This window comes from Lytechinus variegatus, chromosome 8 (assembly GCF_018143015.1).
Source record: "Lytechinus variegatus isolate NC3 chromosome 8, Lvar_3.0, whole genome shotgun sequence".
NCBI lineage: Eukaryota > Metazoa > Echinodermata > Echinoidea > Temnopleuroida > Toxopneustidae > Lytechinus > Lytechinus variegatus.
Window position 1 is genome coordinate 11251849 of NC_054747.1, and position 15764 is coordinate 11267612.

Here is a 15764-nt window from a genome sequence, read left to right on the forward strand (position 1 = left end):
ATACCGCATGCTCAGGGAGAAATAAAACTTCGTCTCACAGAACAATGAGGAGAGAATTAGATAAATCATATTTCATATAATAAAGTACAAAGGAAATAGTGAGTGAATGACGTCATCAGTCCTCTCATTTGCATACCGACCTGGATGTGCATAACTGTTTTTTTTTTAATTAGGCGAAACTTAAAAATGTCAAAACTTTCTTATTTTACATCCGATTTTGATGAAATTTTCATGTTATTCTTGTTGGATTTTACTCCTATTATTAGATTAAAGTGATTGGCTAACATTGGTTTGACTTTTAAAAAATCTGAGCTAGAAGGTCACACTTGTCACCTGTGTCTGTGATATGTTACAAAAATGAAGCCCAGAAAAAATTGCGTTCGAAAATAATTATTTAGTGCTTCAAAAATTGAAATATAAAGTGACCGGAAACACCATCTTAATTTCATCCCATACACTTATGTGTACTATTTAGGTGTCTATAAGACGCCTATTTACAAAATCAGGGTTTGCCTTGTAGTTTTAGCTTTTCATTCTCAATAATGGTTGTTTTCAGGGTTTATTAGTTCTAATACATGCACTTTTACACATGTTTCATCTTGGTTTGAGAATTTTTTAAATCGGCTGCTCACAAAGTTAAACAATACCTTTAACTTTGTGTTGGGGTGGATTTGTCCTTTAAGGATTTTTCTGCTCACCTGAAATATTTTTCACCCATATATCGATCTTGAACCCTTGATCTGTGATGCTGGAATCTGAGACGAAGTGAAGCCACATCTGATTGGTCAATGAAATGACGTCATCAGGAAGAGATCTCCCAGACAAAGCTCTTAACATGGATTTGGGGTCCCCGGCTTCAAGACCAAAACCTTGTTTTGATTTCAGGTTGAAAACGTTAATATCTATAAATATGTGTCCGACATTAATCAATCAATTAGTCAATCAATTAGTCAATCAATCAATCAATCCATCCATCAATCAATCAATCATTCATTCAATCAAAGTTTTAAATCAATCACACGTCACTCAATCAACCAACCACCTAACCAATCAAATCAATCCATTTTTCAATCAATCAGTAATTTATTCAATCAATCAATCAGATGCATTAATAAAAGAGGGGAGGGGTTATGGCCTCAACAATATGTCGTTATCATCACCACCACCATCATCATCATCATCATCATCATCATCATCATCATTATCATCATCATCATCATTATCATCATCATCATCATCATCATCATCATCATCATCATCATCATCATCATCATCATCATCATCATCATCATCATCACCATCATCATCATCATCATCATCATCATCATCATCATCATCATCATCATCATTATCATCATCATCGTCATTATCACTATCATTATCACCATCTTCTTCTTCTTATTGTTATTACTATTATTATCAAAATTATTATCATCATTATAATTATTCCTCATCATCGTCAACACCGCAACCACCACTATCATCCATCATTGTTTAGTTACCAATTGTTAAGAAATCGAAGTTCGGTTCAATTCGGAAGGTTCGGAAGGTTGCGACAATCCGGGTATCCGCTGGTCCGGATACAAGCCAAGAAATCTTCACATTAATGGGATACGTGTTGTTTCCTGTACTGTTCGGTGAGAGTATTGTGACTTTCTCCTCTAACTCCAACGTAGTTAATTCATGAAGAATAACTGTAAATATGAATAAGATGAAACAATGCCATTCAGTTTCAGTCTTATTTTTTGTCATTTCCAACAAAACAGTAAACAAAATCCATCATAAATACAGTAATAACAATTGAAATGTAATACAAAACAGGTAACGATATACATACATACATATATATATACATATATATATACACTCATCTTAATTAAACATTTGAAACTTAAAATGGATCATCAAATATCTGTGGCTGAAAATAACATGATGGAAATGGAAAGGTCCACTGTGAAACTGTGCTTGTAAATCGTAGACCCCTTCAATCAAATTATTCATTAATATTCAATTACTTAATTAAAATAATGATAGTGGCGAAAAGAGGGGAAGTAAAATGTGAAATATGATTTAATTAGGAATAATAATAATAGAATACATGCACCAAGAACCAGGAAATAGTAGACCGTCAAGGCGGGAATGTAAGTATTTAATTATTATTATTATTTTCCTGAAAGTGGTGTTGTATTGTAACTTTGGTGAGAAAAGTACACTGTTAAAAATACCCTGATTTTACAGAAAAAAAAGAAAGACTATTTTGCAAAGAGCAATCACAGAATCATTCTGTAAATTCATAAAACAGGAATTTTTCTGCAATTTAACAGATCAGGTCTGTTTAAAAGGGGAAAAGGGTGTTTTATTAAAGGAAATATGTCAGGTTCCATACACCAATACCAATTTCCTGTAAGATTACGCTATTTGGTAAGATTACAGGTGTTCTCGAGACTCTGCTGCAGGAACTTCTTTTATTTTAAGGACAAATTTTCTAACAGTGTAAGAAAAAAAGAAACAAGAAATAATAATAATACTTAACAATTTTTAATTACTAACCGAGGTACCCCATTCAGCTGTTTTAAAGTCTTTTCTTCGCGGGCCCAGTAGAAATATAATATCATTAAAAATGTGCATTATATATTATCATGGACAAATAGTTCGAACTATCACGAAAAAAAGCTAATATATACATATATATATATATATTGTGTGTATATTTTTTAGAGTTAATGGGGAGAGTTAGACTTGTGTCATATCACAAATATTGGTCGCATTGCCAATCGTGTCCATGGGAGAGTATCCATAGAATATGGCTTCTAAAACACAAGTTCATTTTTTTTTATTCAGACAAGTATCCAGATGATACAGACACTTTCATTGTCTTACAAATCTCGGAGACTACCCTTTAACCTCTGATTCCTATTCTTCCAGACACTCGTTTGATTATTTTTCCTCTTCAGTCTCGACTGTATATCTAGTTTTATTCGAATACCTTTTGTTATTTTGCTTCACAAAATACCAAACCTCGAAACGATTGGAGATTTATTTATTTATTTCAATTCAAAATGTTTATTGAGGTATAAATAAATAAATGAATGAATGATTAAATCGCGGCATATAGTCAAATGACAAACGTTTGAATAATAAATACATATACTTTTAGATTAATAAGACCTAACCTGCTGTACAACGTCAGTGAAAATTATTACAATGCATAACGCCAACAAAATCGCCACCTAAACTATCAGAAATGTTTTAACCAAGGAGTTGTCTCTTTATCCAAATTTATCGGGTTGGTGAACATACGAACCTACCAACTGTTGGTTAAGGAACATTCACATTCGCAAAATGTCACTACAAAAACGCCGGTGTTAATTTAACACCAGCCCGGTATCTACATCGGTCAACACCAGAGAGGTGTTAAAACAACACCGGTTTGGCGTTAGACTGAAGCCAGGCTGACACTTGCACGACTTTTGGCCACGATTTTGTCGTGGCAAGTCGTGCCATTTTGGGGCACGAAGTGGGAGGCTCCCGCACTGTTTACAACTTGTTCACGCATAGTTCACAAGTTCACGACGAGTTCACGAATGCGTGCCCGTCAGTGTCCACATTGACACGAACTAGCATGACGAGTTCACGCATAGTTTGCGCATAGTTTAAGCATTTCCCGCATTGGCACGACGAGTTTGCGCAATTCGGACGGTGTCGTGCTGAACTATTCGTGAACACGACGTGAGCTGTTCGTGAACTGTCGTGGCATGGCGCGCACGGCCACGCACTGGCACGCATCCTCCCGCATCGTCCCGACGAGTTCACGACGAATCCACGAACAGTTTGCGCATAGTTCACGACCTGGTCGCTAAATTTTGTCGTGACCAAAATTGTGAACATTTCAAAATTCTCGTCCGACATGGCACGCAGTCACGACGTGTTACGACGTGTTTACGCACACTTCACGCTAGTTTGCGCACTGGCACGACTTGAGTTGTGCCAATGCGTGACACAAAATCGTGCAAGTGTCAGGCTGGCATAACAGTAATTTGGCATTTAAGCAACACCAATTAGTGTAAAACCAATATCTCTTTGATTCTTAACTGGTGGTGTTTCAACTCCTCTCTGGTGTGGACCGATAAAGATACCAGGCTGCTATTTGCAATAATATTTTGCCCGATACGTCATATTTCGCCCCTCTCAAAATGTTTGGGTCAATACGCCACTAAATCTACGTCCATGAAACAAAATAAAATCTTTGAAAAAATAATAATAAAAGTTCGATTTCCGATTTCGAAACACAAAATATAGAGCCGGAGGGGGGGGGGGGGCGAGGGGCCGCGCCTCCCCCTATTGTCGGATTGTTCTGTGGGGCAGAAGGCGTATTGCCACAGTTATTCAGTTAACTATTTCTACCCCTGGCGATCCAGTGGTTAATTTCTATCTTATTGTTCATTCTTTGATATCTGAATTGTATGTATTCTTTATGTTCTCTTCATTTTGCCAAATAAATAATAATAATAATAAAAAAAAGAAAAAAAGGGGAAAGGAAAAAGAAAAGAAGAAGAAGATGAGTGGATAAAATAAGATGAAGGGAAGACATGGAAAATAAAAACAATCTTTCATGTCACTTTATAAAATTTTCGCTCGCGTTTCGCGCTCGCATTGCCTGTCAGGTAATTTACATACCTTGCTCAATATGAAGCTTAAAATATCATGTAGATCAATATATAACACATTTTTCAGCTCAGAAATCGAACTTTCATTATTATTTTTTTTATTTACAAATTTATTATTAAAAAGTGTTCTGTAAAAATTGTCAGTTTTATGGTCTGTATAACAACAATTTCTGTGCGCTCGCACAATTTAATTTGTCTGGTACCTATTATTTTCTTGTATTCCATAAAATTTTCAAAGTATCCATGTTCAGGTCAGATTGTCAAAATGTTTCAGCAAGCACTGCACGTTCGCAATTCGATTGGTGCATCTCAATATCAATTCATGACAATTTATCAAACATTTCGGCTCGCGATTTGCGCTCGCATTAATTGTTAAAAAAATATATTAACTAATACATCCTATTCATAATTACAAAAGCGCTTGAAACGTCCACTTTTCAGGCAATGATATTTAAAGATTCCGCGCTCTCATTAGGCTTATTGGATAAATAAATAATGTATTGATTTAATGATTAAATTGTTCCTTTTTTCAAAATGGAATATCGACAATGTCATATCTCGCTTAGGAGGAGGAATAGGAAGATATTCATCATTTTCACATGATGACATAATGTCCTAAAAATAATGTCCTAAAAATAATAATAATGAAATATCAGCTCTTTATTAAAGTGCGATCCATATCCACCTCACAATTTTCCAACAAAGTGATTGAAGTATAGAGCTTAAATTGACCCCTTTTCAGATTGGAATATCAATAATTTCAAGCTCGCGCTTCGCGTTCGCTTTATTGATTTTCCAGGTCAAAATCTTAAACACGCACGTGCATGTCTATTCAGATACACAGCTTGTTCTATAAATTTAAAACACCATGATCCAGTTTCAGATTAGAATATAAAGAAAAATTCTGCGCGGGCTTTGCGCCTGCAATATTAATGTAGGAAGATCCCCATTGCAATTGCTCATCCTTTTCATGATTTACAAAACATAAATAGGCTGTCCTGTTTTCAGGTCGAAATCTTCTGCTCGCGCTTCGCGCTCGTATCAATTGTTTAGTTATATACCCATCCTGCTCACGATTACAAGACTTTGAAAGTCTTCATGTTTCTATACCATATTTATGAAGTTAATTTTTTTAGACAGTACGTCAGTGTTGAAGTTAGGTGGAGGCATGTCCGGTTCGTCCCTTTAGTCCCCCACCCCAAAGGCAAAAATACTGGCATTCTGTCACCTTTTCTGCCGCCCCCCCCCCATGGTAATTGCATACATTCGTAATTCCGAAGCTTCGCTGTTCCGAAGGTTCGTTATTCCGAAGGTTCGTAAGTCCAAAAACGAAATGAGGTTCGTAATTCCGAAGGTTCGTTAGTCCGAAAACAAAGTGAGGTTCGTAATTCCGCAGGTACGTTAATCCGAATACGAAGAGAGATTCGTAATTCCGAAGGTTCGTTAGTCCGAAAACAAAGTGAGGTTCGTAATTCCGCAGGTACGTTAATCCGAAAACGAAGCGAGATTCGTAATTCCGAAGGTTCGTTAGTCCGAAAACAAAGTGAGGTTCGTAATTCCGCAGGTACGTTAATCCGAAAACGAAGCGAGATTCGTAATTCCGAAGGTTCGTTAGTCCGAAAACATAATGATTAACGAACCTTATTTTGTTTTCGGACTCATGAACCTTCGAAACGTCGAACCTTATTTCGTTTTCGGATTATCGAACCTTCGGAAATAACGCCACAAATGTTCGGATTAACGATTAACATCGAGGTATAGGCAATTTACCTGTTTCGGAATTACGAACCTTCGGAATAAAGGACCTTCGGAATTACGAACCTTCGGAATTACGAAGTGGAACCATGGGAATCACCATTTCTGGAAGTATAAAAAAATATGTGTCTCTTGTTTGCATTTCACTGTCTCGATAGTGTTGTTGTAAAGTGAGTTTTTTTTCAATTCTGCTTTTGCTTTTCAGAGCTTTGAATGTTTCCTCTTTTATTATGTACCCCACAAGTTGAGCAATGATCCACAAAAATTGGGAGTGGCAGAACATTTAGGCGTACGACGGGGGAACTAATCTAAAAAAGTGAAGCGAGCGAGCAAGAATCTGGCATTCTGAAAATGAGATCGAATTTGGAGCAGATATTAACTTAGTATTGCAAAAGACAATTCAGTGTTTTACCCTGGAACTTTAATCCTTTTTTTTTTTGGGGGGGGGGTTGTGGTTTTCGAGGCTTGAAGATTTGCAACGTTGTTGAATTAATACAAAAACAATCTGGGAGAGTTGTTATTAGGCGCATACATTCGTAATTTCGAAGGTTCGTTATTCCGAAGGTTCGGATATTCCGAAGGTTCGTTATTCCGAAGGTTCGGATATTCCGAAGGTTCGTTATTCCGAAGGTTCGTATTTCCGAAGATTCGAAATTCCGAAGGTTCGTTAGTCCGAAAACGTAATGATTAACGAACCTCATTTCGTTTTCGGACTAACGAACCTTCGGAACAACGAACTTTATTTCGTTTTCGGCTTATCGAACATTCGGAATAAAGAACCTCCGGAATAACGCCACAAGTGTAACTGTTATTAAGCGGGTTGGAATTGATGCCTGTAATATTAGACCGTCTCTCCGGCTTGGCGTCAAATTAGGTTCTATACTACATTTGTTATGCGAGAAAGTGAGGCAACCGAGTGAAAAAATAATATAGGCATACAACATTTTCACTTACTTAGCATTGATGTCGTGTTTCCTTTTTTTTGGGGGGGGGGGGGGGGGAGGGTGTCTTGAAGCAAACAGCTTCTTATAGCTTTTCTTTGGCTGGGATTCGTTTGTAAGTCCAGATCGATAGTTGCATTTGGTGTTCTGTATTTTATTATTTCATTTCTTTATACAATTCCAAACGATGTTAAAATTTCGGTTACACGTCGTAATTCCGAAACACGTAAATTGCCTATACCTCGATGTTCGTTAATCCGGAAACGAAAAAGGGTTCGTTAATCCGAACATTTGTGGCGTTATTCCGAAGGTTCATTATTCCAAAGGTTCGATAATCCGAAAACGAAATAAGGTCCGTTGTTCCGAAGGTTCGTCAATCCGAAAACGAAACAAAGTTCGTTGTTCCGAAGGTTCGTTAATCCGAAAACAAAATAAGGTTCGTTGTTCCGAAGGTTCGTTAATCCACACTGACCGAGCTGCGAAAATTTCCACTTTTCAACAGACTAAAGAATGTCAAAGACTTGGAGCGCATTTGAAATCGAGGTTTAATCTTCTCTTTCAGGTTGGTATTCTTATATTGAAAAAAAGGAAGTTTTCAAAACACCACTGACCCTCAATCTAATCAATGAGGATTCGGCAGTCTACTGTATTGTACGTACTGGATACACATATCAGTTTAGCTCTATGATTATGTTATATTCGCAACTCACAAGAGCATTTCTGTTTTCAGATATGATATATTTTCCAAGGGGTCGTGAGGTGAGTAAAAAACACATACATACATCTTTTTAGATTAAAAAGGTGCTTAGAGCTCTTGACGTTATGGATAAGATACTGCACTATTATACGCACAGAGATACATTAATAAATGGGGGAAGGGGCTCGGAGCCCCTAGGCCCCCTCCCCGTAGAGCCGGGAGGGGAATAGGCCTACCTAAGACTTGCATCATTTTCAGAACACAAAGAACGAATGACCATTTATAGGCGTAAATATTCTCAACTGAATGGTACGCGCCTTCAAACCCAAATCAACAACAACATTGCACTGTGGTATAGCCTGGCGTGGGTATGCGTATGTGTGTGTGTGTTTTTGAGTTTTGTCATACGTGTATCAATCAGATATGATTATTTACGCCTGGGACCGACCTTTAACGTCACCATCCGAAAGACGTGACCAGTGCTCGAACCTCTGCATCAATTTGTAACTTCCCCACATAGCTTACAGGCGCACGCCACAACGCCCAGGCGAGATTTGAGTAGATGAGGACCTGACGTAGCGCCGTATTACAAACTCGTTATTTCTCATTTGCTTTAATATTGTAAGCGAAATCGTAGCGCCGTTTTGGTATGTTACGCCAACCGGTTAAGATGATCACGTTTTCTTTTGCACGCTCACGTCGTTCTTAATTTGTCTAAAATTTCCGTAACAACAACTCCTGTATAAACATAGAACAACACTCTACTGTTAGGACCGATAACCAGAGCGGTGCTTAGAAAAAAAATCGACGTCCACTAATGCACTTCATCTATTGTGATAGGCTATAATTATTAAAAAGTCGGCCTTGAAATTAAAACCGATACGCCATATCCCTTGTTCCACATGTAAGATATATTACAAAATGATATGACCTTAAAAGGCTTAGCTGGTAATTATATTTTACTTTCGATTATTTTATGAATTACGTACACCTTGTAAAATGACAGGTTATCAATAATAACATATTTTTGACAGCATACAGCGCTATGTTGTTTTTCCTTTGTTTTTTTATTTGCTATTATGTGCATTGTAAACATGGTGTTCGTCTATCAATGTAACTCTGTTTGGTCATTTTGTTAATGAAAAACTGGTTCATTTTCTCTGATTACAATCTATTATGCTTAGATATGGAATCAATTACTTGAAACCTCTCTGAACGGTACATCTTCATTATATCCGGCATGGGCCCGGGTAGCAAATGGAGGGGGGGGGGGGTGGATGTGTCTGATCAATATGGAACACGGCGATCGGGTTGATAGTAAAATAGGCATGTGTACACACAACTGCATATACAGAGCCCCTCATGTGATAGTAGGCCTACATATTTCTAGTATTTTAAAAACTCGTTTCTGTAATGCAGCTGATTCTCTAGACTTCTAACTCGCTGCAACTATACTAGTTCCCATAACTTGCTTAAATGTTCCCGTAACTTATGTTACCCGACATAATTTCCTACACAAACAAAAATGAATACATCGACTTTTCCTACATGTACCTTTCTGATCTTTCCTCGGAAAAGAAAGCTCTCAGTTTGAGCTTTTATTTCCTCACCTTTGCTGTACTAATGCAGCTATCAAGATTATTCCCAATACAATTCATTCTATTATTATTCTTGAATGTGTAATTAATTACGTCGAGCGCCGCAAGCGGCAGCGCCTGGTCAGTACAAGCCGCTTTCGTTGTACCGCTCTAAATTTGATTCACTTTTGTTAGCATATTATTAGTTCTAGAGAAAAAATGCTATTGTAATAGGTGAATCGACGATAATCGAAATTTTGTGGAGCATGAACCAATCCCTTTGACATGCTTGTTTACATTAAAGGGGAAGTTCACCCTGAAGAAAACTTTGTTGTAAAAATAGCAGAAAAAATTGTAAAAAATATTGGTGAAGGTTTGAGGAAAATCCGTTAAAGAGTAAGAAAGTTATTAGAGTTCAAAGTTTTGGATTTGTGACGTCATAAACGAGCAGCTGCCCCATGTGTTATGTAATATAAAATGCATGAATTTCAAATTTTGTATGGTTCCTGATGACTTAATTTTGTTTTCCATTCATGATCGGGTGTGAAATGATTGGTCTATTGATATAAAAAAGGTACAGTGAAAACCATTTTCAATTTTCTGAGAAAATGACATTTCATTGATTTTTTTACCATTCGCTATGTAGGAATGCTGCTCGCATATGACGTCACAAATCAAATAATTGAAGTTCTAATAACTTTTTAATTATTTGATGAATTTTTCTCAAACCTTCTGCAATATTTTTTATTATTTTTTCTGCTATTTTTACAATAAACTTTTTGTCAGGGTGAAATTCCCCTTTAACAGAAATTCAAATTATTTTCTGAACAGCTGGCAAAATAGAAAAAACTTCATGACCGTACGTGATTGGGGATGGGGGTGCCCCTGTGAACGATTTTTGGATAGGGGGTGTGGGTTTTGTACAGATTAATGACAACCCCTACCCCTTAAAACCCAATCAAACCAATAAACAAATACAAACCAGGGGCGGAACCTGAATTCTGAATTTTCCAGGGGGGGGGGAAATTTCCCTAAGAAAAAATTTGACAAGCAAAAAAATATTTTTCGACCCAAAATTAAGGTTATTTTGTCTTCGAAAAATATTTGGCAAGCAAAGAAAAACAAAGAAAAAGTCTTCACTTTCAAGGGGGGGGGGGCACAGTTTGTTTTGACGGCATTCTTACATTACAAATTTAATTTTGCTTCTCAAAAATGGCGGGGGTGGGCGCGGGTCGGCTGTGCCTCCCCCCTGGATCCGCTTGTGATACAAACAAATACCAAACAAGCAATAAACACAATATAAACCAAGATGAAAAGAATTATTTACCATTTGGGGATCATAAGACAAACTATATACCTCCACCTGCATATTGGAAAAGAAGGCGATATATCCTCCATCCCTCACTGTAAAAACTACGGTGTTAAAACTGACACCAATTGGTGTTAATAGAGGACCACACCCTGAGGTGTTAAAATTACACCCTAGAGATTAAACATAACACCAAAGAGTGTAAATGTAACAACAAAAGGTGTTGTAATAACACCTATAGGTGTAAAAGTAACACCACCAATTTAACACCGGTGTAAAATAACTGGTGTGGTCCTCTATGTACACCGGTTTACACCACAGTTTTTGCTGTGCTCCCAGTCTGTTGTGCAAAACCCTATACCCCGAGTTTAGGGGTATGAATGTGCAGTCAACAATGATGTGTACGCGAGTTTTGTATGTGCTTGTCTTGCACGGAGACCCACTTGTTGATCTAAGCTTCAAGAAGGGTCTGTGCCTTTAGAATTTACACCCCCCCCCCCCCCCCCTTATCGTTGTCGACACCGATGATTCTGATCTTTTCGCATTTACTACGGGGAAACGCACCAATTCCTGTGAAAACGCAAGTCAAATCCCAATCATGGCAATGGAGAGCTGAGAGGCTTTTGTCGAATGTTGGTAGACCAAAACAGCCTTTGAATCTCTAGACTCTGGACAACGACATATGCAATTGTTTGTCCCTGTGCAAATTGGTGATTGGTGGTGATTTTTTTACCTGATTGCTATAAGAAAGCATGTATGCTTGTAAGCAAGCAACCAGATGACCGACGGCTTAAGGTCCTCTCCAAAGAACCTGCACTGAGGATTAATGCCTTACCAAAGGGCACCAAGTGGGAATCGAATCCGGGTCGCCGGAATACGAATCCCCCGCTCTACCGACTGAGCTATCGCGCCTCCTCTTTGGGTGATCTGCTATCCCAGTCTACCAACTTTCGACAATAGCATGTCAGCTCTTCATTGTGACTTTAGTTGCATTTTAAAGGAATCGATGATTTGTAGAAAGTTTCCCGAAGTAGGTCGCCCACAATACGGAAGACGGAGAAAAATCACGGAATCATTGAAGGAACACATATATGAGCCCAGGTATAGTTAAGGTTATCACGATTACAAGGATATCAGAAGGGTAAGATTAAAACATGTCACTGTGACCTTGACCTTTGACCTCGAAATCAATAGGCTGCCTGGGATCCATGCTAGTATCATACACACCAAATCATAAGAGCCTAGGTTAAGGGGGTCCACAATTTTACAAGCTTTGCTTTTTAGTGGATCCCCCTCATTTCCATATCCATTTATGCTCTATATTATACTGTTTTTTTTTACGAAGTAAGAATGCCCTTCTGTAAAATTGTATTTGATTTGTATTGTTTTATATTACTTTGTATTATTTTTGAATGGAAATGAAATAAAAGAATTGAATTGAAAAAAAAAGGTTAAACTTAAGTTATCGCGTTTACAAGGATTTCAGAAGGGTAAGATGAACTTTGTTACTGTGACCTTGACCTTTGACCTTCTGACGTCAAAATCAGAAAGGTTCTTATACTGGGATCCATGCTAGTATGGTGAGGTGAGGGGAATGGGTGCCCGGTATCCTCAATGCTTGAGCGCATAGGCAGCTCAGCCTAAGCCGGGGTAATCATAGCAGGGCCAGCTGGTAGAACAGTTTTCGAAACTGAAGTAGCTACCCTGGGTAAATATACCTATACTTTAGTGTTATTATTATCATTGTTATTATCATTATTATTGTCATTATATCACACACGTCAAATTACAGTGTAAAAAATGAAATGAAATATGCTAATTTAGCACTTACAGTGCTTGTATAGTGACTGCACTACAAGTGCTGATTTTTTGGTTCAAATTTAAACTAGAAAATAATGCAGCACTCGTCTCTCATGTAGCCTAGACATCCATCATCGGAGTGTTTACAGGTCAGCTAGGTGTTCTCCGTCTCACCCACGTATTCATCCGATGTTAATAGACAAGATAATATAGTTCAGCTTTATTAAATGACATACCCCCCCACACACACACATGAACAAAATAAGCCTACTAATAACATCATGCAAACAAGTTTCACGGTTTCACTTTTCAAGTTTTATATTGCTACCATACTTTACGGATCCAACTCGGGACTCGACCACAATTTAATATTTTAACCAATCAAGGGAAGCACTAAGAAAAATAAACCTCAAAAAGAAGTAACTTACCGCTTCCATGTGTAAATTGAAAAATATGACAAATTCCAACAAAAATCAGTATTCCTAATAAACTACCCATCGTGGGAGCGAGGTAACTCCGGTTGACATTCCTTGAAGCAAACTCTTTATACGATGGAGCAAATTAGAGAGAATTATGTCCTGGAAGCACACTATTCGTATATCCAACCATAGAATTCAGCTCATCTATTGAACTTCATAATTGTCCTGCCGTAATTGATCCCCAATGGAAGGGCGTACGTATAGTGCGCGCGAAAACAAGGTTAACAAATTAACCCCAACGATACCGCACACAATGCTCGATATCGCGTCACTCGCCTGAGGTAAATCGCTGTCACGCAATCCTATTGATATGTTCCGTGACGGCCCAACTTTAATGGGGGGGGGGGGGAGCAAGACACCCTGAAGATGAATTGTCAAATATATTCCAAAGTCCAGCGCACACTATGCGATCCGATGCCATCCGAATCCCTCCGAATTTCAACGAAATTGTAGTAACATGTTTATATGAACGTCTAACAAAACATTACCAATCAGAGTTCAGAAGACTAACCGCGATCGAAATTCAGTCAAGTTCGAGTCGATCTCCTTGTACTTGTCGGAAAAGTCAAGTCAATTCCAAATCGTAATGACGTCATCATCGGCTGCGACTTGAAGCCAATTCGGACATTACTCCGACTACAGGGCTTGTCCCAAAGTAAAATCATGATTTTATCATTCCTATAACACTAGGCCGAACTTCAAATAAAATAACGTTGCTTCTCGGAACTTCAATATTCAATGCAAAATGCGATTTATTAAAAATAAATAAATCGCGTCGTATCGGATCGCATAGTGAACGTGCGCTGTGCTCAAAGTCTTATATCTGTTGATTTTACGATGTTCTCAAATGTTCTCGTAAAATCTTTTCATTGTTATGTTAGAAGAAAGCCATTGATTTAGCAAGAAGGAAACACTGAGTATCCTTTGAAACAAAATAATGAGTGATTCGTACTGATCCTGGTCATAAAACAACGTACCAGTAGAGTGGGGTATGGTTTCATAAGACACTGCCAATCACTCCCTCATCGTCCTACTCAACGTCGGATTGAAGGGACCGACGGAGAGCCGTTATCGCCTGCAACCACCCCCCCCCCCCCCCTTTAGTCATCATTATTCCTTTGTGCCCCAACATACTTTAAGCAAAGCGCTTCCTTTTGGAAAACAACATTTCAATCAACTGACTTTCCGTATTCGTTTTTTAATTGATTGAATTAATGATATAAAATGTTGAGCAATTTGATACCTCAATCAGCTCTCTACGACCAGGGATGCGCTTTCCACAAATCTAACCTAATAACCTTACCCTGCATGTAATTCGGATGAGAGGGGGGGGGGGGGGGGGGTGGCATCAATGAGTTGAAGCTATGGGGTTCTCAGTATTATTAGGTGGGCTGTCTATGACAGATCACATATAAATTTCTTCAGAACTCTTTTTATCCTTGTTATTTTTTTCTTGGTTAATGTTTATCTCCAGAGATTTCTCGAAATCTGCCATGCTAATTTCATTGAAATTCATGTCATACATGTCATATATATATAAAGTCTATTATAAACCTCTCTTTAAGAATGCCGAATAATCCGTTCCTCTTACTGGTCAACACTGGAATGTATTCCACCATGCCTCCAAAGCAGCAAACTATAAGTTGGTTACCAAGGCAACGGGCATCGTTCACAAGATTCATGCCCGTTGCCCCCTGACACGCCCCCTAACAACAGGCATAGACATAATAGACTCATGTTTCAAGTAATCTACTACATGTATATATTATTTTCAAAGATGATCCCTTCAGGCTACGGAGCCGAGGAAAAAATGTAAAAAAAAAACAAAAACAAAACCCAAACGTTTGTGCATTTTTGCATGGTCAGCCTCCTTCCCCATTTCCACAAACCGTTTGACAACATCCTTACACATGGGCATCCCAAGCTAGTCTACTTCATGCCCCTTTAACTTAATAATGCCTTGAAGGACTTGTTTAACTTTGTGAGCAGCCGATTAAAAAAAAATTCAAACCAAGATGAAACATGTGTGCAAGTGCATGTATTAGAACTAATAAACCCTGAAAACAGCCATTATTTAGAATGAAAGCTAAACCTACAAGGCAAACCCTGATTTTGTAAATAGGCGTCTTATAGACGCCTAAATAGTACACATTAGTGTATGGGATGAAATTAAGATAGTGTTTCCGGTCACTTTATTTTTCGATTTTTGAAGCACTAAATAATTATTTCCGAACGTAATTTTTTCTGGGCTTTATTTATGTTACATATCACAAACACAGGTGACAAGTGTGACCTTCTAGCTCAGATTTTTTAAAAGTCAAACCAATGTTAACCAATCACTGCAAGGTTGGGAAATTATAAGTTCAAAGCAGCAACTCAAATCAATTGTCAAACCAAATGGGAAATAAGTGAAACTGAAGTAGAGACGCACATAAACAGAACTGCAACCGATCGAAGAAGTCTGGTAGTGCACTGATTGGATATCTGGGCTACTTTGCCTCAGCTAAAATTGGTATCACATAATAATTAACATAAATAC

General features: G+C 37.9%; 1 protein-coding gene across 1 annotated transcript in view; it reads right to left on the reverse strand.

The window, feature by feature from the left end:
- Positions 1-13509, reverse strand: part of LOC121420646 (G-protein coupled receptor GRL101-like) — a 33659-nt gene extending 20150 nt beyond the window's left edge. The window contains exons 1-3 of the mRNA XM_041615310.1: positions 13175-13509; positions 1503-1694; positions 699-869 (exon numbers count right to left, since the gene is read on the reverse strand). Of these exons, the coding sequence (XP_041471244.1) occupies positions 699-869; positions 1503-1694; positions 13175-13244 (433 nt within the window). The 5' untranslated portion in view covers positions 13245-13509. The remainder of the gene's footprint in view (positions 1-698; positions 870-1502; positions 1695-13174) is intronic.
- Positions 13510-15764: the final 2255 nt, after the last annotated feature.